The following is a 25,955-nucleotide window of genomic DNA, read 5'->3' on the forward strand; positions in this document are numbered from 1 at the left end:
TTTGTATGCACTTTTTATGTAAAATACTGTTTTTTCATGCTTTTCAATGCATTTTCCCGTAAAATACGCATTTTGTATGAGAGATGCATATTTCTGTGTATTGAAACTGCATTGCAAAATCCAGAGAAGTGTGTAATCTAATCGGGTGTTCTGTTCTAGAAGCAAGTTCAGGAGTGTCTGATTGGGTCATTCTGCTGTGAAAAGCAGACCAAATGAATATCACCTACATCACCAGTGCCTAGAGGACTTTTTTTAATGAGGTGTCTAAGTAGTAAATAAACAAGTAGCTCCTATTCAGGGGCAGCCTGCCCCTAGATCCTAGTTGTTAAGCCCAAACAACAGGAGGTGAACTCTCCTCCCCCCACCCATGCTGGGCAGACTTAGAAAGAATGCTGGACTAGATAGACCCCTGGCTTGATTCCCCAAAAGGGCCATTCTTAGGCAGTGTGGCCACTTCTGGGTTAAAGTACCAATATTTCTTTGTAGCACAGAGTAAAACAGAAAATTGTGTGTGTGTGGGGGGGGAAGTAATCAATTGTGGGGTTAGGAGGGAAGAGATATTGTGAAATGCCTAGTTCAGGAGTGGGCAGACTTCAGGCTTGCAAAATGTTCATTTTTTTACTGGAACCTCTCCAGGTGTGGCCAATGGAAATGCTTTGCTGCAGGCTGAGGGAGAGACAGTGACTGGCCCAACGTTTTGCTGTGGGCGGTCCTCAAAGGTCTGGAGTCAGCAGTGGGGAAGGGCAGTGTGTCCAGCCGAGGGCAGAGTCACTTCATAACACAGCCAGAAAAGCCATTCCTGCTGCTTTTGAAGCGACTAGTGTGCCCACACAGCTGGTATAGCCCCGTGGGGAGGAGATCCTCATTGGGAGTCCAGAGGCTGTGAGTTCAAATCCATGTCTCCTGGGCGTCAAGGGCCAGCTAAAGATCACCCCACAGGGAGTGGCTTAGGGGTAACGTGCCCTGCCACCTGTGCAGCCATGGGCAAGCGGCATAGTCCCAGGGAGCCCAGTTGCCCCCCAGCTGGCAGTTGCGGACAAGGAAGGGGCTGGCTTGTGAAGCTGTGGCAAGCTGAGCAGGCCCTAGCCAGCTGGGGAGGACTAGCCTCAGAGGGAGGCAATGGTAATCCCCTCTGAATACCACTTACCTTGATACCCCTATTCATAGGGTTGCCATAAGTCGGGATGGACTTAGGCAGTGCATTTTCAGTGTGCCTACAGCCTCAGGCACTCACCAGATCCAGACCTGCTGAGGATCAGCAGAAACGGAGGCCTCCTGTGCTGCTGCTGTTTGTTGGATGTTGGGAGTCAGAAACAGGAAGGGGAAATTTGGTTCAGTTCACATTTTAATGCAAAACTACCTAATTCGCACTTTGCGGAACAATACATGGACTCAAATGCAGCCATCCTTCAAAATCCGCTCTTCTCCATAGTTTGCAATGCAGTTCTCCAGTCAAGTAATGTGCAAAAAATGTGTACATTAGAGAAAAGTGTGCATTGAAATCCAGATATTCTTGAAAACAGCATACAAAATGCTTTAGAATGGGGGGGGGATCGCTTGCCAAATGTGAATATTAGGGGAAATGTGCACTAACATGCTGAAGAATTTTCATAAGGACTTTTTTAAAAAACAAACTTACACAGAAATGTGGAGAATTGAACTAAAGTTTGGCAAAAGAGAAACAGAAGAATTGAAATTGACAGATTGACCATCCCTAGTCAGAAATCCTTGTTGATCTACTGCAAAATCGTCCCATCTACCTTTTGCTTGCGTCCTGATGTAGTTCGTACCTCCTCTAATTACAGGCATTGGAGCATGTGGATACTGGATATAAATACCCACTTACGCTCCTCATTTTGTTGTTCTGGCACCGTCAAGCTGAACTTCAGTTTCTCCCTTTCCCCTCCACCCTCCTTCCCCTGTGGGTCTTTTATTTTTTTTAGTTTGTAAGCCTGATTGGTCTCTCACGTTAGTTAGTTTTAACTGATTCAGCCATTCTGGGAGATGTCTGAAAACAGGACATATATATGTGTGCATAAGTAGGTTTCCATTTTACAGGCTGAGAATGGGTGAGTTGCTCATCATGCTTCATGGCTGAGAGGTGACATCCAGATCCCAAGTCCAGCCACCATACTTGAGCCACTGCCTTTTACCCGCCCCCAGAACTGCTGGCACTTTCTTACCCTGTTTCTTCTTCTGTTTCAAACATTGTTTAGGGCCAGAAAGGTGTGAGGTGCTATATGTCGGTTGAGCTTTGGTGTGTTTCCTGTTCTCGCTGCTGATGTCACAAGTCTCCTCATCCTGATGTAGATGTTCCAGCGTAATCTTGACTCAGTCCTTCAGAAATACCTTTGGCTTACTCATGCCCGGCCCACCACTTCCTGGAGTGCTTGGCTGCTGCTCTGCCTGTCATTCCCCATAGACAGCGCTTAGACTAGTCATAAGTTGTAAAACTAAAAGGGGGGGAGGGAGATAGCAGCAGCAGGACTCAGGAAATACACACACACAAAAACAAACAAAAAGGAAGAGAGGGGTACCTAATTGTTTTATCTCTCCAGGATTTCACAGGCAAGAACTGCAGGCGAGTGCCTGGCATTTCTCTCTAAATGTTTCAGCAGAAGCTAGGCAGAGTGTCAAATTGCCATGTGATTACTCTCCTTGGTTTTCAGCTAAAAAGTTAAAAACAAAAAAGCAGATGGAAGGGGAAATGCCACAAATAGATAGCAACTGATGCCATTAAACAATAAACTTCATAAGCTGGACCCCTCAATGTTCAAATACAATGTATTCCGTGCTGCCAGGATAGACCATGTGCTTTGGCTGGGGTTACGCCTATAAGGCTGTGGGTTTGGGTCCTGCAGTACTGTCTCCTCTGGTTGAGGGGAAGCAGGGCTTTTCCCAGAAAGACAGATCCGTAGCTTAGTGGTCGCCTGCAGAAGGTTCCCAGGGTCAGTCTCCAGGGAGAGACTTTACCTGCCAGAGACCTTGGAGAGCTGCTGCCATTGCAGAGTAGAAATTAATGGACAGTATTGGGGAAAGGACCAGAGTTCGGTGGTAGAACACCTGGTGGTTTGCAGACAGAAGTCCCGAGTGTCCCACACCTGGCGTCTCCCTTCAAAAGGGTCTTGGGACAGCAGAGACCTCAGAGAGCCAGGGCCTCTCGGAGACAGCCCTGAGAGCTGTTTACGTCGCTGGTGTGACTCTGGACGTGGCAGCTTCATTGTCACCGTCTGGGTCTCTTCCACAGGGCAGTGAGTTGTGTTCGCAGTGCAACTCGTGCATGCAAGTTTGTCTGCAGCATCTGTGCAATGTCATCTGTGTCAATATGCCATCCCATATCCCCCCCTTTAATTCAGATTTACCATTTCCTAATTTGTTTTTACTTTTCAGAATGGTAAATGGGGATTAAATTGGGGGGGATAATATGGACCAGCATTTTGAAAAAGATGTTGTTGTGTCGGTGCTGTGCAAAACTGCATGCCTGGGCAGCTCCCGCTCCGCAATAAACTGCTGTGTGAAAGAGCCCCACGGGGGATGCGAAGGTGTGTTGGGGCCGGATGGGGGTGTCCTGGTTCAGGCCTCAGCTCAGCAACGATGGCAAAGCATTTTGGGTACCTCCTGCAAGTTTCCACCTTTTCTTTGGGGCCTTTCAGTGTGACAAACACGGTTGCTGCTTGTTTGTCACACGAGCTGCAAGCGGCTTTCCTCAAGGGAACCACGTCTGCACCAAAGGCGTCACTGTTTGTTTGGAGTGCTGCTGTGGAAAGTGTTGTTTGTGGACACCTGCTGAGTAGAGCCCATGAAGGGAGGGGTGACAAGGAGAGGCATTAACACCCACCTGAGGCCAAAATGTACTCCCAGGTTCAGCCAGCAAAGCAGGAATGTGCACTGTTGCGCAGACTGACAATTCCAGCATGCCCTCAACTTGTCTGAAGCTCTATTTTCTGCCTCTCCCCAACCCAGAACCAAGTCCTTCCTGCAGGTATAAATATGTGGAGATTCTCACATACAGTTGTATGTATATTAGAACCTGTGGCAGCCGTCCCCAACCTGGTGCCCTCCAGAATTGTTTGGACTACAGTTCCCATCATCTCCTGCCTGCATGGCCAATGGTCAGCGATGAGGGGCGTTACCGTCCAAAATATCTGGAGGGGACCAGGTTGTTACCCTGGGACTCTAATCCAACACAGAGGAATGGGACATCTCTACCTTCCAAAACTACACAAAGGGGAACGTCATTAGAAGAAAGCAGCAGCTCTTTGTGAGCTCTCTTCTTCCAAAGTCTGGTTGAGTCAGTGCTCCTCAAACGGGCTCCCGATGTGACATGTTCCTGGGTTTGCCAGACAATTGAGGGCCTTTTTCTTGTTTCACCAGGCCAATAGCACGCTGTTACTGTTCCAGGCCCCTCCCTCCCTATATGCCCTGCTTGAATTCTGTTCAGTTACATGCTCCCTATATTAGCATTAAAAATGAAATGGGTATTAACTGTTGATGTGATAGTCTTGCTTTTTCTGCTGTAGAGGGGAAAAGTAGGACTTGAAAGGTGGAGTCCATTTGCTAAGGGCCCTGAAACATGGAGTAAACTTACAGCACTAAGTTGGGCTGATGCGGGCGCCGGGCAGCTGGCAGAGGTCCTGAGGAGTTGAAACGGACTAATTATGGAGAAGAGTCTTGTTAGTTTCAGTTCCATGCGCACTTGGGGCAATTGACCCAGCTGGATGTGACCCTTGCAAAAAATCCTTAAATCGCTAAGGTCCTCCCTGAAGCTGCTTTAACAGTTTAAAGGTTCTTGGTGATCTGTATGCAGTGGCTGTATACCAGCATAGTCACAGTCTGGCCTGTACATTGGGGGTATACAACTGCAACCACAAAATTCAGACCCCATTTCAGTGCTTTGGAAAACAGGCCACTTCCATCTGCTGTGCTTCATGCCCAGTTCAGCTTGGGGTCCTGCTTTGTTGCATGCCCCCCCTTCACTATTAGGAAATCACAAAACAACATTCACTATAAGTGAAGGAAATGTGCAGACAATCTAGCCCCTCCAGAGTGAATAAAATCTGCCAAATTACAGGCAAACGGGTCCACGGGCTTTTGTGCTGGGCAGCTTTTAAAGTTCATTTGGGGGTGGGAAGAACTGAAAGAGAGTTACTGTCTAGGTAAAATCACTCCCTCTGATTACAAGCTTGACCTGTTAATCGCAACAGAACTATGCCATCTCCCTCCTCTGCCGTTTGTACTTCCTTCCTATCATCACACCTTGGTGTTAAAGTAAGCTTGGAGACATTTGCTTTCAGCAGAGGTTGTCTACAGCATTTTTTTAAAATGTCTGGATTGCCAAGGCATAATGAAGCACTTTAACTTGTGACGCTTTGTACAGATCTTGCTTCCCTTCTTACAAATCAAAAATCCCCCCAAGATCCCCCACTTCACTTGGGAATTTGTAGTTTACCCAGATTTCATACACACCCCTACAATGTACCAGTGACAATCGGGGGGGGGGGGTTAGAACCAGTTTCATGTTACCATAACCCATGTGGAGTGCTGCTGTGGGAAAAGACTTGCCAGTGGTGCTGTCCATGAGGAAGAATCCTGCCTAAATCAGCTTGTTGCCTTGAGATTTTTGCAGAAAGAACTAGCAAAGGGCTTCTCCCTCTTGTCTTGAGATTTGAGGGTTTTTGCTTCTGTGGTAACATGTCTTTCTTTGGAGGCTCTGGGCTTCTACCCTGGCTTCTTGGTCCACACGTCACCCAGCCTTCAAAAATGGGGAGAAAGCAAGCCAACAGGAGAGGTGGCATCCGACCACAACCCCACCTCTTCCAGCTTCCATCCTGCATGTCGGAAAACCCCGCAGTCCATTTATTGTTCCTGCCTATCTCAGGAAGAGCCCCCTAGCGAGGCTGGGGCCTGATAAGGTTACTGATGAGGGAGAGAGTCCTCTGTGTTGCTCACAGCCACAGACACAGGGAGGAAGTCCCTGATGGGCTGAAAGGGAAGTTTGGGGTGGCCTGATCTGGATCAGTTTCCTCTTGCAAAGTGGGTTGGTTTAGCATAGCTCATTATAAATAGCAGCGGGGTGGGCCGACACTAATGTAGCAGGTGGTTGTGGGAAATGCTGGGTGTGGGGCGAGGCGGGAAAGTAGTTAACACCTACAAAAAGAGGTGTCAAGGCTGAACCCTCTTGCTTCCTAATCTTAGATATGTGGGCATTCAGGTTGTGGTTACTCTGTTAGTTAAGGGCTGATGGCCACTAAGCTTGGATGGATTAACAAATGTATGGGGGGGGGGAAGGATAAATCTATTGACAGCAGTTAGACTGCATTTGAACATGGAGGTTCCATTAAGCTATCTGTAAGTTCCGGCTGCCGGGGATGAACTGGAAAGCTATCCTTTTTGTTGGGCCCTGAGAGTGAGTTTGCTGAAAGTATCTGTTGGGAATGCGATGCTGAACCAGGTGTACCTTTGGTCTGATCCAGCAGTTTGACTCGTCTTCTTAAGTTCTTATCAAAGGCACTGGGCCCCTGCTCATCCTCTTTAACATACCTCCGCATTCTAAGACTGAGCTGTGAGGTTAAAACAACCTGATTGTTTTAATTTTACTCTCCTGCCTATTGCTCATCAGAGGAGTCCCTCTTGTGGTAAAAAGGTCTGCAGGCTAAACCCACAGTGGGATGGCAAAGGAGGGGCGGAGCACTCTGATTCTTCTTCACCAGTCTGCTGGGTTTCCGTGCTGGCCATGGAGGAAGTAAAGCTCTTTCCTCTTTCCATGTCCAGCATGAAAATCAAGCGGCCTAGTGAGGACTCTCCTGCATTGAATTTCAGATTGCCAATGGTGATCACATGGGTAGCTAAATACAAGACTGTTAAAAACAGGATCTGGGCCTGAGCTCTGTTTGCACGTGCTGGTCCTTCTACGCTCTCACCGTGCCTAAGCCAAACCCCAGATGCTGCAGATGTAGTGTTCTGTGCAGTGGATTTAACTTGGTGCTGACCCACATACTAAACTATTAGCACCAACTAGCCATCAATTCCTCAAGTGAGCTGGCCTTTGGAAGCTGGGGGAAGAATAAGGCAGCAAAGCAGGAAAAAAAGATCCTTTCCATCACTAATGCTGTTGCTATGGAGCACCTGTTATGATGGATCAAGAGGATTAATTCCTCCCCTCCATCCCTGTTTTTTCCAGCCAGATTGTAATTTCAGCCGTTGCAACCGCAGCAGTAACAACAGCTGGAGAGGCGTGGTTGCAGGAGTTGACAGGGAACAAGTTCCCACAGAAGACGGAAGGCAAATTATCTTCCGTTTCTCTCTTCCCCTCTTTGTGCACTGCATCGAGTTACAAGATGCAGAACTTCAGCGGGTTCCCAAAACTTTTGAGGCCCAATGTGAAGTGGGGAATGCAGCCATTTATATGTATGTGGGGTGATGGCACTTTGTGGACCACCAGGGCTCATAGACTCCTGGGCGCTAATGCTGCATGCCTCCTATGAAGGGAGACTTGATTGAAACAGGATGTTGATGGTGGGCCGTTCCACGTGCGTGAGGAAGAGAGCTGTGAAGAAGGAAGAATTCCCCCACGGTGTAGCTTTTCCTAGCCCACTTCCACAACAGAGGAATCCATCAGACTTTTCCCTTGGGTGCAACTTTTGAAATGCTTACTTTAGGAATAAGCACCATTAAACTTAGTGAGACTTTTATTTTGTGCTTTTCATAGTGTTTAAGAGTGTTGGACTATGACCTGGGAGACCAGGGTTCGAATCCCCACACAGCCATGAAGCTGCCTGGGTGACCTTGGGCCGGTCACTGCCTCTCAGCCTCAGAGGGAGGCAGTGGTAAACCCCCTCTGAATACCACTTACCATGAAAACCCTCTTCATAGGGTCACCATAAGTCGGGATCGACTTGAAGGCAGTCCATGTCCTTTTATATCAGTCAGACACAACTTGGGATGCCTCCAGGCTGTCACTATTTTGAGGGATTCCAGTGCAATACTCAAGTTCACCTTTTTTTAATGACTTTTTATGGCTTGGAGAGTGACAGGAAAATGCATTGAAAAGTGTGGAATAAACAATGATTGCCAAGGAGACGTGTAAACACCCTGCACGAAAATCAGGATGAATGCAGGACGCTGATTGTGGTACAACTGTTTCCCAAACAAATCAGAACAAACGAAATAATGACCTCATCTAACCTCTGGATCAGCTTTGTGCAAGCAAATCAGAATGAATGCTCAATAAACAGATTATCTGGAGGCGCCCGTAATCAGTTTTTCAACTAAACTTATAGGTTGGCCTGCTTTAGGGATGGGAGCCTTCTCTGGGTCTAGACCTGGCAACCTTAATAGACTCTGCCCTTCGCTCTGATGGGGCAAGTTTCTCCTGAAATCTTTCCGGCCTTGGCCTTGTCACGCTTGTCTTCCGGCACAGCTCTTGTGATTTCAACAGCTGCAGAATGTACAAAGAGTCAGCAGCTGTAGCAGTCCCTGGCTGAGACAGGGAGTTTGCCAACTGTGGGCTTTTCGGCTTGGCAGGGCCTGAGACAGAACCATTCTGATTCTGGGGCCAGGGCTTTAGAACTTCGGTAGGTGTAGGACTGAGCTTACCTTATCATCAGGACAAATGGAAGACTCTTTTGCAAGTGAAGACAACATTTGAGTTACTGGAGGATAGGTTTTGGCACAACACTAGTTTAAATATAAGGAAAGATAAACTATGGTGAGGTGTATTGTATTTGTTTTAAAATTATAGTCATTATTTCCAAATGTGTATCTGTGCATATCAGTTAGCACATGCAAAGTTTATGCAAACCCCTTTTTTCTTCTGTTCCTTTTTTTGATGTTGCATTGCCTCTCTCCCTCTTCCTCTCTCTCTCTCTCCCCCCCCTGGTAGCGTGTAAGTGACCACCCTCCTGGCACCCCAGAGCCTGACTTGGGCTCTTGGCGCCTCCAAAGCTCCTAATTTTAAGGGCTTCCTTCTTACGATGATTCTGAGTTATTTTTACCTCTGAAAAACGGTAAGGCCGACTTCCCAGGAGGATCCCTACGCCTGTGCAGCCTCTGAGACGAGTTCCGTCTTGGATGAAACTTACCCAGTTTAAATTCAGTCAGAAGGCTCTTTTCTGACTGGGAATAATTTCTTCCGGTTAAAGAAGAAACGTGAGATTTCCCACATAGCTTTGTTTTGATTGTTGGAGTCTGGAATTCGTCAGAATTGTCTGTCTTCCAGCAGCTCAGACAGAGCGAGGATTTTTATGCTAGCTCAGCTGGATAAGTGACCCGTTTTTTTTTATACGGATTAACAGGCAAACATCCTCCTGTCTACATTCATCATTTTCTTATCTATACAGCTAAAGAGATTTGTCAAAGTAACAGCAATTGAGATAACCTAGGTGAGGTAAGACTTTCCTTTTTTTATTCACGGAACTAAGGGGGAAGAAAATATAAATAGCTTATCTTTTTTTTTATTGCAAAAAGCTGACATGGAAAATAGCATTTTAAAGATTACAACGGACGAGAGATTTCTGATTGGAAGAGATAAGAAATCTTTTTGATTTATGGCTGGGACTATTTTTCCTGATCTACTTTTTTTTTGACGAATCTGCTCATTCTCTCTGCTACTAGCTATTTCGACGCTGTGAACTAAAACCATTCTTACACTTCCGGACAGATAAGAGATAAGGGCTGTCTAGCGTGTGACGTTAGTTTGTTGGAAAGATTAACTCCTTTGTAACTGGTTAAAGAAATAAGCTGCTCTTTGTTTGGGACATTGAAAATTGAAGGAGTTTTGTTCCTTTGGCTTTAAGAATGACAATTAAGAAGATCATGGATGTACAAGAAGGGACTTTATCTCTAGACATGTTTCAGAAAATAATGAATGGGATTAACTCAATAAAACAAGAACTGAGAAATAATAGACAAGCGTGGAGAATTGAATTTCACAAAATGAGACAGGAGCTGAAAGAAACTCAGGATTCTATGAGAAAGGAGAATAAAGATAGATCTGGAAAACAAAAAAAGGATGAAAGAGAAATTAAAGGCAAGGTTCAAACTATGGAGATTGGCTTAATTATGGACATGAAAAAAGATTTGGATTTCCTGGCTGTGATGGATCCTGGAGACAAATATTACAGTTTGGAATTCAGCGCTGTCCCTGAAGGAATTGAAGAGATTGGAGATAAAGATATTATCGGTTCAAAAAAATTCTTGGACTGGAAGGATTTGATGGAACTTGAAATGGAGAAAGTTAACAGAATTAATCCCTGTTTTGTGTCAATGGAAAAACCTTCAAGAGATGTACTAGTGTATCATGTGGAAAAGAGGAACAGAGATGCGGCTTTGCAACAATACTTCAGTGATACGTTTGGATTTGATGGCAAGAAAATACCTGTGATGGAGGAAATTCCTATCAGACTTTTATTATATGACTATGACAGCAAGATTTTTGGGTGCGTGAAGATGGAAGATGGACCCAATATGGATAATGACAGAAGAGCGATTTAAAATTACTGGACTTAGTAGATTTGATGAGTTGGATTAATTGGCATGTTTATTTAGAAAAAAAAATTGATTGACATATATCTCAAGGATTGGAAACTTCTCTTTGACTTTTTGTGGAAGATTAAAATGATATGATGTTAATGAGATTTGAAACCAACTAAGATAACCGTTGGAGGAAGGTGATTTTATAATCTATTAAGAGATAGGTTTGTTATATATTATAGATTTATAGCTGAACTATGACAAATCCGAAGTCAATATTCTTTCTTATATATATATATATATATATTTCTTTTTGTATTGTACTAGTTATTGATTTGTGTTGTTTTCTTTTTGTATTGTTTTGGTTTTGAAAATTGGAATAAAAATTAATTGGAAAAAAAAAACGGTAAGGCCAAGGGCGCTTTAACCCCTTCTCTCTCCCCCTCCCCACCGAGTTCTCCTGTGCAGTATCATAGCTGCTCACTTCCTGATTGTTTGTCTTTTGTATATGCAGCAGAATGAGCAATTGAAGGACTTAAGGGGAGAGCTCTGGCAGAGCCCCTATTATTGCTCCTGCTGCTGAAGAAGTAGAAAGGGGTTAGAGAGCCTTCTGCTTGTGTCTGAGCTGGAAAGTGCCTGTAGTTTGGCTGAGCTTGACATCCAGAGCTATGCTGGGGGCCACTTCGGAAGTGTTGGAGAGGATGGATTTCGGCCTCCAATTTGCCCTTCCCTAATATATAAACCAACCTTTCTCAACCTGGTGTCTTCCAGATGTTTTGGACTACAGTTTGCACCAGCCCTAGCCAGCACGCTGTTTGGCATCTGAAGGGCACCAGGTTTGGGAAAGCTGGTCATTGTCCTTCAACCTAGGACCTCGGATGTTGTTGGACTACAAGTCCCATTACCCTTGGCCATTGGCTGAGCGGGCTAGGGTTGATGGGAGTTGTCGTCCAACAACATCTGGGGACCCAAGTTTGAAAAACACTGGTATAAACTATCTCAGCAGTTAAGCAGGACCACCTGAGGGCAGCAGGGGTGGGCAGACGTCAACCTTGTTGGATCTACTTTTTTTTTAATAGACTCCCAAGGTCCATCAACCAGAGCCAGGTGCTAAAATCATACAGTTACATTAAAACACCAGGGTGTCTCTGAGCACATGTGGAGCTGAGGAATGTATTTTTATCACCAGAACTGAAATGAGCTCACACTTCTTTTGCACAAAAGTCTGCTCCTAGCAGGAGGGGAGGGGGAGAGGAATCATTTTGTTGTTGCCAGAGGAGAGCCGGTGTGGTGTCGTGGTTAAGGTGTTGGACTACAACCTGGGAGACCAGGGTTCGAATCCCCCCACAGCCATGAAGCTCCCTGGGTGACCTTGGGCCAGTCACTGCCTCTCAGCCTCATGAAAACCCTATTTATAGGGTCGCCATAAGTCAGAATCGACTTGAAGGCAGTACATGTACATTTTTTATTGTTAAGCAATTGGAAGTGAGAAACTCCTGTAGATCTACTGCAAAATCACCCAGAGATCTTCCAGTACATCTCAGTCTAACCTTTGCTTTGCACGCAGAAGGTCCCAGGTACAATTCCTGGCATCTCTAGGTAGGGCTGGGAGTGACTCCCTGACTGAAACTCTGGAGAGCTGCTGCCAGCCAGTGCAGACAGTAGTGAGCTAGATGGACCAGTGAGTCTGACTCAGTACAAGGCAGTTTCCTTTGTTCCCCTGCTCTTGCTCTGCAGGGAGTATCTATCTGTATAAGGCCTTCTGTTCAGGTGAAGGCAGCTTCAGAGAACTGGCAGAGAACTGACATGCAGGTATGTTGCAGAGCTTGGGGCGGTCGCTATTCTTTCAGCACTCTTTCTGTGGAGGAGCATTGCCCCTTTAAAATGTGCCCTTTAGACATTCCACGTTTTTTGGAAATGATTCTGTTTCGGGAGCTGCCAACTTTCCTTATTTACAGACCTAGCTTCTCTTGTTGGGGGGAAAGAAAACCACTGACTTGCTCTCCCTTCCCCTGGGAAAACTGGCCTCACACTCCAAGGGAGTACAGTATAGTGCACCTTTTGTCCAACCTATTTTCCTTTGTCCTGAACTGTGGTTTCCTGCCTTTTGCATGTCTGGCTTGGGGAGCAGAGTGACTTTATTGTGTGTCAAATTCCTTTGCTTTTAGTTCATTTTATGTTTCTCAAATGCCTTTTTGGCCTAAGGGGAAGAGTCCCCCACCCCAGCCCCGCTCCATAGTTCTTTAAGATTGGTGGCATTTCCCTGCTTTTGAAGAATGGCTCTATGGCAGCAGCTGATGGCTCTCCTTTTGCCTGAGGATCCACTTATTGCTACTCTTCATATTCTATATCCTACATTCTAAGCACTTAATGGACACAAAGCTGGTTTTGAGGGCCTTTCTGTACAGAGAAATTGCTGTAGAAATGATCAAGCATGTGTTATACTTCTCAGGGAGAAGATTAATTGGAATTGTGACCAAAGTGCATGCTAAGAAATTTTGAATTCTGTGGCTTCTGTACAGTGTGCAAATCAAGGACCTTTGCATGGTATTTATTTTTTTGTAAGCTGATTATGCTTTTGTTAGTCAGAGAAGAATGAGGAGTTGCACAGGGTGCTGAAGTCCTGCTCACTTAGTTCATCAGAATCCTACTTAGAACTCATCAGTTGATTTACACATCCATAAGGACTTCTTGGCGGTCACTCGTGACCGAGTAAGATTGTCTTCCAAAATAGAGTCTTTAACAATGGATCCGTCTGAATCTGTATCCACCGCCGATGTACCAGACCATGACTAGGGGCTTCTGGATTTCACAGTCCTGCCCCCGTCGCCATTTGCCAATCGCCATGGGACTTTTGTTATGGAAGACGCCTGTGCGTGAATTTGTTTTATGTGGGGAGATCGACGCACCACAATCAACACACAATCTTGACAGAAAAAGGCTTTGATCCAATGGCATGGGTTCCCATGGTACCCATAAGGACTAGAAGTCTGTTGAAAAAAGAGAGAGTGCTGATTCATAAGAAGAATGCATAGAAGTGGTTTCTCCTTCATAATTACTTCACATACTGAAAATAGGGTTCAGAGCTTAGGGTTAGGGGATTCAGCTTAACCCCCTCCCCACTTTTCTTTTCCTGCTCCACCCCCCCCCTTAGGCAAAGCTGCTGCTGTAATTACTCATGTTAATGAATCCTGGAGAGGAGGCCCATGGAGCCATTGTGAAAAAGAAAAGTGTGGCGTTGAGGGAAGAGAATATCTAGGGGCTGGGAGATGTATTTCAATCCAGACAGCAAGGACTGCTTAAATTTAAGGCCCCAGTTAATGCTCTTTGGGATTAATTGCTTGCGCTACTGCTGGCTTCCACTTAAGCAGAAAGCAAAAGATAATTGAAAAAGGAATGCTGGAAAACAGCAGCAGCCTCTGCTTTTCATTTGACAGAGGGCAGGGAGGGAAAGAAAGAGGACAGAAGAGCTAAATAATCAGGAGATGGCGAGGGAAGCAGACAGCTCTGGGTGGTATTTATTTAGGAGCTCAGCATTGTGATGCAATACATATAGAAGGTGTCCTCAACTCTGGTGCTCAAACACACACACACACATCTTGGCTTTCAAATTTTAAATTTGAATAATAGTTTCTAAAAATAAAGCTGTGGGATGTGAGTGGTCTAGAGGATGTGCTTTTTTCCTGCAAGTGAAAGAAGTTCTAAATATGTGCACATCCTTTTTCATAACTAATGTTGAGAAAAATGGTGCGTGGAGGAGGATACAAAATTTATTTATTTATTGTATTTATATACCGCCCCATAGCCGAAGCTCTCTGGGCAGTTTACAGTACCTAAAAACATTAAAAACAAATATACAAATTTAAAACACATCTTTTAAAAACAATTTAAAACATAATTTAAACATTTAAAACAATTTAAAAGACACATGCTAAAATGCCTGGGAGAAGAGGAAAGTCTTGACCTGGCGCCGAAAAGATAACAGTGATGGAGCCAGGCGCACCTCGTCAGAGAGATCATTCCATAATTTGGGGGCCACTACTGAGAAGGCCCTCTCCCTTGTTGCCAGCCTCCCAGCTTCCCTCGGAGTAGGCTACTGGAGGAGGGCCTTGGATGTTGAGCGTAGTGTACTGGTGGGTTTGTATCGGGAGAGGCGTTCCATCAGGTATTGTGGTCCCAAGCCGTGTAAGTCTTTATAGGTTAGCGTAGGGGAGCATGCATAACGCAGTGTCAATACGCACATCTTTTTTCAAATGTTGAAAAATGAAATGAAAACTCTTTTAAGCTTCTCTTGTGAAGGGAGTGATTGTGTAGACAATCCCAGGATAGATTTATAAGTTTATATATCAAGTGTGAGAAACTTTGCCCACTGGGCACATGCGGCCCTCCAGGCTTCTGTAGTAGTAACTGTAGTAGTGCCTCTTGGGATGCCTTCAAACTGTCACTCTTTTGTTGGAGGGATTCAAGGGCATACCAAAAATTCAGGTTTGTGCCATTATAGTGGATTAACCCTCTCTCGCCCTACTGCAACAAATGCACTTTAAAAATGAACTGGACGTTTGCTGCTTGGAAAGTCACTGGGAAATGCACTGGAAAGTGTGGGATGAATGAACAATTAACAGGAAGACATAAACATCTCACAAGCAAATCAGGATGAATGCAGGACAAACGCTCATTGTTGTATAACTGCCCCACATTCAATAAAGACTGGATACAGTCTCACCTCCACACAACCTTTGTGCAAGGAAATGAGGATGAATGTGCTTGGTAAAGAGGTTGTCCATAGGAGTCCTCTCTTTGTACTGACTCCAACTTCAGAATAAATTTTGATTGACAAATTTTTTAAAATATAAATTCACAACGTCAGAGAAGCTTCCCATGAAGTCAGCTGTAGTTGAGCATTTCACCATAACTCACGATGGAAAACATTTTGTGTATCAGTTTATGACACAGGACCCAGATGAAGACAAATGCTGTGATGCCAAGATCAGCACATATTCAGGCAGCGATAAAAATGCTCCTATGAGAGCTTCCAATTTAAAAAGACATTTACAGCCCTTTCCAGGGCTGTGGAGTCGGAAGCAATTTTGGGTGGAGTCGGAGTCAGAGGTTTGGCGTACCGACTCCACAGCCCTGGTGACAGGTGGACACAGACATGCAGATGCGTTGAACCCTTTGGCTTTTGCACGGCTGGAATGTCCCCTCCTGTGCAGCGTCCCATCCATGGACTTGACGGCTTTGGCCTCTGGCCCTGCCCACCCCTGACATGCAGCCTCTGGATGATGTTTGTTTGCCCATGAGGAAATGTGGCCTTTGAGCCGAAAAGGTTTCCAAGTTATATGTAGTCGTGTCGGGAAAATGGAATGTGTGTGGGGGGGATCTCTCTCCCATAATACTAGAACTTTGGGTCCATCAGGAAAACTGAGGGGCAGTAAATATAGCACAGAGTAGAGAAAATACTTCACACGGTGCAATACTAATTCAAGGAATTCGCTGCCGCAAGATGTCCTGGAAGGCTTTAAATGGGAGGCACACGCATGAGGTCAGCAGTCAGTCTGGATGGCTAAACAGCACTTCTGTGTTTTGAACCAGGATACCTTTGAGTATCCGATGCTGAAGACAGAAACCACTGGAGATTGCCTTCATGTTCTGCTTGTGGGCTTTCCAGAAGCATCCTGTTTTGTGACTTCCTGAACTTCACTTGCTCACACAGCTGGGTGGAGTCTCCGTGCTTCATTTCTGGGGCTGACCCACAGGGTCACCTCTTCTGATCTGGAAGCCCTGCTCCTGAATCCTATATTGAGGAACCAGAGAAGGAAAGGCACTCTGTACATACTCATAACGTTCTAGAGCTGAGCTGTGACATGGAAATGAATTTTGTGCCACAATTCAGCTCGGTAGCAGAGCAGTCCTCCTCCTCTTCCTCCTCTTAGATATGTTGAATCTGAGCGTTGAACTGATGGTGAGGTAGAAGCGCTCTGCAGATGCTTCAAAACATTCTTGCTGTGCTGCATGTTCCAAAACTGTCTCCTGAAACTGAAGCGAAGTTCCAGCCATACACTAAATCCCTGGATTGACTGTCTCTAGATTGCTTGCCATTGTCTTTTAAGTGGTTTGATGTCAGCCAAAGATTCCATCTCTGGTCTTTTGAGAGCTAACAGAATGACTGTGGGTGTTCTCCTCCAGTGTAATGTTCCCAGGATAAATATAGTTCTCCCCATAAGGCTGCTGTTAGCATCTCCCTCTTAAAATTCTGGCTGATAAGGCTATACTTTTCTTGCTTATTTGATGAGAGGGAACGCCAAATCCCTGAGGGTGAGAACGGAGGGGAAGGCCAACAAAATAGTGTTGAATTTTTTGTCCCCCAAGTGGCCTTTTTGCCATCTTTATTTGGAAAGAATGACACAGACCTTTTTTTAGAAAGCACCAAACCATTCCAAAGTTGATCTCTGGCCAGGACTTTTAAAAACAGCTCAGCATTTCCGGGTACCTGTTTTGTCTGTGTACACAACTGGAGGCAACGTTGAAACTAGGCCTGGAGGATACGCTCAAAAGAAAAATATGGGCAGCGTGCATTTTTTAAAAATGGCCACACCAGTGCTGAGCTCCAGGGACTCACTTGCCTAGCTAGAAGATGGGGCAAGGCAGGTCAGAGGTGGAGCTTTCCCACACCAATGCCAGACTGGGGCTCTCTCTCTGAGTAGCTGCCGTGAGACCACGCAACAGCAGGCACAACGTGTGACCTGCCAAGCCTGTATGGTGGCGGCCCATGACAAGCTTGATAGACACAGCCTGGGTCTGCAAAATCAGGAGGGTTGTCAGGCCACTGCACGTGGCTGGTGGGCTGTGTTCAGTTTGGCGAGTCGGGCCCTGATCTCCAGGAATAGTCCCTCGCCAGTGCCGTGCAAAGCTGGCCCATGGCCATCATCATCATGAACTTCATTGCATATAGCCATAGGCCTTTGCAAAATACACAGAGAAAAAATGTAAAATAAAACAAAACATCCAAGTCCAAGCGCCGTGCAAAGCTCGCCCATGGCAGACTCTTCACATTTGGTAAAATCCAGGCGATGGTAAAATGATCACAGCCTCACTGCTAAAAAGAGTGTTGTTTATTTATTATTACCTTTATAACATTTTTTTCCTCCAAGGAGCTCAGTGTGGTATGCATGGTTCTCCCTTCCCCATGAGTCCACAAAAGCGTATGTCAGAATGAATATTAGTATTTGAAGTTTTTTTTACTGCAACAGTCTTTAACACCCTACCTTGCTGGAAATCCCTACAGAGAATTGACTAGATGCCCCTGTGTCCCTTTTGTCACTAGGATTTATTAATTATGGGAAGACATGGATCTACATCCTCGCCCAAGCAACAAAACAGTCCTACATGAGTCCAAGGGTTGTGGGCAAATCCCTTGGAATTTAAGAGGCCCATCTCTCTGTCTTCTCTCCTTCCCTCCCTGAGGGCAAACTGCCTTTTTCTGGACTTCTGCCTTGCCCAGCAATTGTCTTTGTCTGCACAGCAAGGCAGGCAGCAACTCTTCAATACCGCCCCCCCCCATTTCCCCATTTTGTCTCTGGGCCTTCACAACATGGTGACCTCCAAATGTTGTTGGAAGACAGCTTCCATCATCCCTGCCCATTGGTAATGCTGTCTGGGGCTGATGGGAGCCCAAACCATCCAAAGGGCACCATGTTGGCTACCCCTGCATTAGAGCATTGGGCTAGGGCCTGGGAGACCAGAGTTGAAATCCTCACTCAGCCATGAAGCGCACTGGGTGACCCTGGGCCAGTCTTTCTCTCCCATACTTCACAGGGTTGTTGTAGGGATAAAATGAGGAAGGGGAGAGCCATGTATGCCATCTTTAGCTCCTTGGAGGAAGGTAATTATACATAAACCTGCACCCACGCTAACTCCACCAACCTTTGTTGTGTGTGGGTGTGAGAGCGAGCGAGTGACCCAACCAAATGGACAGTTTGGAAGCTTGATTGCAGCTGCTGCTCTGTCCCAGCTGACCCAAGTCAATGAGTAACCCGGAAGGTCAAAGAGAAGGCCATTCCTTCCTCATGAGTCGTACTCAAATGCCTTGGAGCAGAGGAGGGCTCTGGAGCCACAACCAGAGGGAGGCGTTTTGTTCTCGCACTACCGGGCCAGTCCGAGGAGACATCCAGTGCATTAGCCCAGCAGCTCCAAAGGTAGCCAAGAGGCTGGGGGTCCTGGCAATCGGGAGGGCTTTCATCTTGAGTGAGCTGGTATCCTCCTACCCCTCCCCGAAACAGTGAGGCCAAGTGGGCTTGAGGGTGGAGGAGATGCAGAGAGGAGCAGCTAAAAATGTGGGGAAGGGGAGGCGTTTCTAAAAAGGTGCTGATGTTCTTGGCTGTCTGCTAATTCTGCAAAGAACAGATTGAGAAAGGCACACTGTGATCATGCTTGAAGGTACTCTGGTGTCCCTTCACACGTTCTAGGACTGTTTCCTGGAAACCATATTCTGGGACTGAGGCCTTACTCAGATGAAGCCTTAAGGAGTCATGACAGATTTTTCTCTTGGAAGAAAGGGTTGAGCAGTTTGGAGGTTTTAACGTGGGGAGGGAGGAATGAATTTGTATTCTGCGCTGCTTGTTGTTTCACTAAGAAATCTGGGCTTCTTACCTCTCCCTTTAGCATCAGTGGGTTGATCCAATACCGTCTGTTCATCTTGTTGCCTCCCCTGTGGTCTACGCTTAAGCTCACTGGGGCAGAGACCTCCCCCACCCGCCTTTAACATGTTGCATTGTTGTCACTGGCTACCAGTTACACTGGCCTGTGGGCAACCTCCTGGCTGGGGCTAATGGGAGTTCTCCCGCAGAACAACCAGAGGGCACCAGGCTCAGGAAGGTTGAGACAGGCTTTTGATCTGACCCCGTTGGGCCTTTCGTATGTTCTTATGCTTGGAAATATGATTGAAGGGCAAAATAAAAATAATGTCAGGTAATCTGTAAAATGCCATGTACAGTGGTTTGTTTATTTATTGTATTTATGTACCGCCCCACAGCCGGAGCTCTCTGGGCGGTTTACAGTAACTAAAAACATTACAAACAAATATACAAATTTAAAACACATCTTTTAAAAACAATTTAAAACACTGTTTAAAAATGTAAAACCATTTAAAAGCACATGCTAAAATGCCTGGGAGAAGAGGAAAGTCTTGACCTGGCGCTGAAAAGATGACTGATGACATATTACTAGCCCTGTTCAGATGTTCTATGAACACCAGGAGCAAAGTCATATATGCCAGACATCCCTGCATTCATTTAAAGTCTGAAAGCGGCTCCCTGTGTAGGACTGGAGGGCTTTCTCCACATAGTCTGGAGCCCTGGACAAGCAAGGGGCCCTTTCAGATCTTGCAATGATTGTGTGGAGGTTGGGTGCATGCAGTTCTGCTCATCTTGCACACATTCATTGTATGCCTGCACAGGACTAATAACAATGTAGAAGCCTACAGATAATTGAATTGACAGTCCAGTGTGTGAAATTGCCTTAGTTCTCCGTTTCCGCTGCCCTTTTCCTCACACTTCCTTTCCTCATGTTCCTTTTTCTGAGTCCATTGTTGTAGCCTTTCTTTAGCCCATTTGCCCCTGGGCTCCTTGCCACTTAACTTCCCAGCCTCCTGGAAAGTCTTTCCAGTCCTCCAGCTACCCCCAATATCAAGTGTGAGGTTTTAATCCCATCCAAAGAGAGAACTGCCCCCCCTTTTTTTACATACTAGCTTGGCTGGAAATGTTTGGGCAGTTTCATTTAGTGATAAATTGGCTTGTTTGTGAGGATTCTGTACCACCACAGCAACTAAGCCAATCAGTGTGAGACACTTCATCGCCACTGTGCGATATGGTAGAGATAAAATAATTTAGGAACATCCATTGTAGTTTCTTGGATTGTGTGATTCAAATGGAAATTTTGTAAGATAAGCACCGTGAAATGCAACCCAACATGAACACTCCATACTTCAGCCTTTCCAAGTTAGTGAAGGGCTTCCGTGCTTTGTGGGGTAAGCTCTGGACCTGCCATTTTGTTTTGCGATTCAGTCTGTTCCCAATCTTTAAGATCCTTCCCAAGGAAAAAAAAGTAAACAAAGAAATCTTGATGTTTCCCATGATGTGGAGAGAGCTGCATCTCCGTACATTCAAAGTTAGTCTGTTGCAGCCAAAGTAACAAAGAGGCTTGTGGTTCCTTAGACTATCACATTTATTGTGGCATAAGCTTTTGTGGATGACCAGTGCTGCCTTAACAATTGGTCACTGTGAACTTACTTTGTTTCCAGTTTGTATTTCACTGCCTGTTCTTTCTGCCTTTTGTTTCACTCTGAGTTCACTCCTCTAAATCTGCCCCCCGCCGCATGTGTATATATGCTTGCCAGTTTAGGAGAATATACTTCATGCATCTGATGAAGTGGACTGTGGTCCACAAAGGCTTTATGCCTTGATAAATGTGCTAGTCTTTAAGGTGCCACAAGATTCTCTTAATTGTGTTTTGAAATCTTTTGTTTGCCAAGGGCACAGTTCATTTATTAAGAGACATCCAGAACTTCATAAAGATAAAGGCGCTCTTTCCCTAGCCTCGTCCACTGCAGCGTTTCTACCATCCTGCCTTTTGCTTCTGGCCCTGCCCACCATTGGAATGTGCCCCCACCCCAGAAGGTTGTCTGCAAAGGAATGCAGCGCTGAGGACAAAAAAGGTTCTTCACCCCTCGGTAAGGCCATATTACATGGAAACCTCTGTGCTGCTGGTTTGTCATTTGTGGCGTTTCTCTCCTGATACGTTTTAGAGGTCTCAGTGGTGCCCTGTACTGCACTTGCATATATGCAGGTTCTCAGCCTGTGGCTAGTTGCAAAGGCAGCCCTGATTAGCTGGCTGCTTCTCACAGGAGAAAGGGCCCATTCCAGCAAGTCGTTCTCCTTAGCGCCAGCCCTGCCGTTAGACAGAGTGAGGCATCTGCCTTGTGCTCCCAGGGACGGTGAGAGGTGCTTGTGGGATTTTGTTCCTCAGATCCCAAACTATCATGGCCAGCCTCGAGTGCTAAGCCTCTTGAGTCGGTGGGGTGGAAGAGCATCTGGTGCTGTCCCTCAGGGAGCAAAGTGAAGGAGGGCTCTGCAAGAACATGGTGGGTTGTGCTCCATGATCATTAGCGAGGGTGAGTGTGAGTGTGTGTGGGGGGGTGCCAGGTGGATTTTCTGCCTTGGGCTGGTCCCATCCGAGCAGATCATGTGACTCCGCCTCCGTATGCTGCTAAAAATATTCCTTAATCCTGAGTCCAGCAGGTCGGAAGCTAGATCCCCAACCCCACCCCATTCCCTACCCCATTGCCCACCTCCAGGTGCTTTCCCTTCACTCATCATGACTACATTTTAAAAAATTCATCCTTCCTATCGGTGAGGTAGATGGTCCACGATCCCTCAGGTGGTGTTGCGCTGCAGCCAACTCAGAAGGGGCAGGAAGGGGGGAGGCTTGAGTTTCAGGGAAGCCGAGTTGGGGATTGTTGTGTCTGAGCAGGATCGTGCGGGAGGGGGGCAGCCTGCTCTCCAGCCAGTTCCCACGAGTAACGCCCTTTCCGAGGAGCCGAGCGCACCGCCCCCAGTTGATGCAGAGGACTTGGGGGAGGAAGCTTCAGAGTCAGTGCCAGCTCCTCCTTTTCCAAGCAGTTCCCAGGAGGATTCCAGCGTGGCACCGCCCCCTGACCTCGGGCAGGTGTCTTCAGATGAGCTGTTGGATGCGCGTCCCCTGTCTCCTCGTTCCTGTCGCCGCGAGAAACGGACAGGGCAAAGACAGGAATTACGAAGGAGTCAGAGATTACGTTCGAAAACATTTCCTATATAAGCCTGCCGCTCCCAGTGGGGGGTCGTTGAATCAACTTCCTTCACACGCTGCAGAGCATGTCTAGAGTATAGTTAGGGACTCTAGTGAGTTAGCCTAGGGTTTCCTATGAAGCGCAATGCCTTTGATGTATCCATTACTCTAGTAAAACGAGATTTACTTGCACACACACTCCAGCCTCATTCTTTCGGCTCTGGACGGGATAGGTGGGGATTTGGACCTGGGTCACCCTGACCCAGGCCCAGCCCTCTAAGGCCACAGTCCTGTACCCATCTGTTTATTTCATTATTGCAGCAATCCATACACGGCTTAACACAGTAGCTTCTAAGTCAGCCTTTCCCAACCGGTGTGCCTCCAGATGTTGTTGGACCACAACTCCCATCTTTCCTGACCATTGGCAATGCTGGCTGAGGCTGATGGGAGTTGTGGTCCAACAACATCTGGAGGCACACTGGTTGGGAAAGGCTGTTGTAAGTGGTGTAAGAAGCGGTTACAAAAGGGGCACAGTAGGGATGCAGTCAGTTAAAATTAACCATAAAATAAGAAAAGCTTATTTAAATTGCCTGTTGAAATAATATTTTCTTAAAAAGGATTCACCAAGTGCCAGATATTTGCCACAGGGAGGGAGCCTGTCTGATCTCAGCTGGGAGTGAGTGCCACAGAACGGTCCACATTACGGAATGCACGGCTCTGATGGATATAAGCTGTGCATCTGAGTCATGCAGGACCACTGACTGTGGCTCCCCCACAAAGGCCTCAGTGATTGGGGAGGGATATAAGACTTACTTCTGAGTAGACATGATGTATAGCATTTTGCTGTACTACCACAGGATGAAGCGATGGCCACCAACTTGGACAATAAGGCAATAAGACCAATTCAGGCTGGATAAGGCTGTCAGTGGCTACTAGCCATGATGGATGTATATTTTCTCCAGCGTCAGAGGCAGTTGCTGGGCAGCGCAAGTGGTGTGGATGTTGTTGCGCTGAGGTCCTGTCGGTGGGCTTCCCGTTGGGACATCTGTTGGGACAGTGTGGGAAGCAGGAGGGTGGACTAGATGGCCCCCTTTGGCCTGATCCAGCCGCCAGGCTCTTCTTGCATTCTTAACTGTTAAATTGCTACACCGTTGGGGCTATTATGTGCTGGCAGGTGCATGGGAAAGCTCTGTGGCGCTGCCCTGGGAATTGGGGAGGCCGGAGCTGCAATCTCCAGTTGCTACTCTCAGCGCTTTTCCGCAGTTGACTTGAGGGCAGCGTGGCAGCAGATTCCCCAAACAGCAGCAGGAGATTGAGAAGTCAGACCTTTCCTGGTCTGTGCCACTTGAGTGGCCTGTGTGTGGCTCTGTAGATGGCCAGCACCCTGTGCAGCAGGGCTTGGAAACGTCGCTTAGTCCTGGTACGGGGACCATCTGGATCAGTGCCACAGTCGTCTGAGGACTTCTTCCTGTTTCGGGCTGCTCCTCTTCAGGTTCAGAGCTAGCTGCTGCCCTTGTTCACTCCCGCTCTCTCGTTCTCTCTCGTTTCCTCCCCCCAAGCCATCTGTGAGCCCCCTCCTCCCCCTCCATCTCCTCTTTTGAGAGAGGAGGAGCAAAGCAGTTTGAAAAGCAGCTGAGTACAGTTTGAGTTTGGCCGGTTAACTTCCTGCGCTTTGAGTTGGATGTGCAGGGCTGGGCAAGCCTGGGGGAAAATCCGCGCGCGCTCTCGCTCTCTCAGTCTTTCTTTGTCGGCCAGAGAGAAGCTCATCCATCCATCCCTCTTGCTGCTCTGTTACCATTCTGCTTCCGCCTCCCCCACACCTTGCTTTTCATGCTCAAACAACCCTTGACCAATTTAGCTAGCAGAAGACCCAGGCGGATCGACTGGGGGTCATCCGGCCTCAGTGTTGGATTATGTCTCGGATAGAATCATTGGCCAGATCCAGAAGTGATCGTACGAAGGAGATTGTTTTCAAGGTTTGTCCCTGTGGGGTCTTGAAGTTTTTTTTGGGGGGGGGCTGTGAGGGACAATGTTTTACCCTGTATTGTCTAGTGGGGGGGACTGGAATGTGCCTTGGTGACTTTCTGGCAAGAAGACAAAGGTGTTCTGGGTTACTTTTGAGACCAGCTGGGCTGTTGTGGCACGATGGGGGAACGGTGGGGGGGGCACGCGCTTGCGGGGCAGCCATGTGGTTTTCTGTCTTTTCTATGTAGAAGGCTTCAGAAATATTGGGGTGGGGGCCATGTTTCTAGAACATTAACAGCCTATCCTGTAACCCTTTTCAACTCAAAAGTTTCTGTGGCTGGAAAATTGATCTTCTGAGACCCATTTTTAAAAAATGATAGTAATTGGTAATGACTGTGTCTTCCTCTTAATCTGTTTTGGGCTTGGTTAGTAAAAGTTTCCAGGCTGCTGAGACCCCGGGGAAATTGTTTTAGTGACCCCCAAGCTCAATCCTGAACACGTTTTACATGAAAATAAAGTCCGGTGACTTGCACTGACTCCCAAATAAATATTCTCGCCAAAGATCTCAGCCGAGGTCCAAATAGCATGATCTGCTTTAGTGGCCCCGAGTGTGCATTTTGGCAAGCCGGCTTTGTCTTGCCCTGAAAGAAACCCTTCATTTATTTTAATTCTTTTTTTAAATGCATCCTCCCCTCCTACACCATTTTTTGTTTGAGATCTCCCTGCCAGATGTCTTTTTATGAAAAACAATTGAACAATCAAGTTTCTCTGTAGCTACAGCATAAAGGGATACTCTTAGACTGGCGGGCTCGCCACGCCACAGCGACTGCCTAGGACAGGTCCCAGATCTCTGCTGTGCACCATGTATGTTTAGAAATGTTCAGGTCCTGCTTGCGGGCTGCCCCCAGGCACCTGGTTGGCCACTGTGAGAACAGGATGCTGGACTAGATGGGCCACTGGCCTGATCCAGCAGGCGCTTCTTATGTTCTTAAATTTCATGCCAGACTTCTGGATGTATATTTGAATTTCTGTTGTTCTCTCTCTCCCCTTGGATAGGGATCCCCGTTCCCCACCAGTTTCTCTGGTTTCTGTGTTCTGATTTCTTGTTACAAGGAGCAAAAGTTGGACGCTTTTTTCTAGTCTCCCTCTCACCTCTGCCTGCAGTGCCTCACTGGCTGTTCAGCCTTTGCCTGGGCTTAGCTGCTCTGTGTGTGTGTGTGTGTGTGCCAAGACAATGGCTTTCTGAGGGATGGAGGAGGCCCTTTTATCCAAACAGGGCTAGGTGGGGAACTCTGGCAGGGCTGTCTGCCAGAGCAGCTAGTCTCCACCCGAAGAGGGTTCCACAAAAGGGCCGCAGCACGTGGCGTTGTCCAAGGGATCTCAGCAGAACTGTGAGTGAGGAGGGACTTGAGTTTTGCCTCTTGGGCCAAATGCTCCGGTTCAGGTTGCAAAGCTGGTATTGATCTTCCTAATGCGGAAACTTTGGCTAACTGGAGCCCAATTTCTGGACAGTGCAACAGACGGTGCTTGCACTGGCCTTTGTGTTGGGGCGCTGATGGCGTGTGCCTTCCTCCAAGGAGCAACCCTGCGCGGTTGCCTTTTTCTCATGCTTAAAATTGATTTACGTATATCCCCCATGTCGAAACAAAACGTCATCAAGGGCAATTCAGAGCTGACTTGGGGAGAGGTGGACTTTCTGC

At 46.8% G+C, this 25,955-nt stretch overlaps 1 protein-coding gene across 6 annotated transcripts in view; it reads left to right on the forward strand.

Moving 5' to 3' along the window:
• The window catches only part of ARHGEF2 (Rho/Rac guanine nucleotide exchange factor 2), a 152,766-nt gene that overhangs the window by 42,275 nt on the left and 84,536 nt on the right, over nucleotides 1-25,955 (forward strand). The window contains exons 1-2 of one of the 6 annotated variants that reach the window (XM_061606838.1): nucleotides 18,548-18,665; nucleotides 21,062-21,196. The exons of 3 other annotated variants lie outside the window; for them this stretch is intronic. In XM_061606838.1, the coding sequence (XP_061462822.1) occupies nucleotides 18,552-18,665; nucleotides 21,062-21,196 (249 nt within the window). In that variant the 5' untranslated portion in view covers nucleotides 18,548-18,551. Of the gene's footprint in view, nucleotides 1-18,547; nucleotides 18,666-21,061; nucleotides 21,197-23,944; nucleotides 24,267-25,955 lie in introns of those variants that run through there. 2 more of the 6 variants (XM_061606839.1, XM_061606840.1) reach the window with 2 other exon arrangements.

The sequence above is a fragment of the Rhineura floridana genome, chromosome 22 (genome assembly GCF_030035675.1).
Source record: "Rhineura floridana isolate rRhiFlo1 chromosome 22, rRhiFlo1.hap2, whole genome shotgun sequence".
NCBI lineage: Eukaryota > Metazoa > Chordata > Lepidosauria > Squamata > Rhineuridae > Rhineura > Rhineura floridana.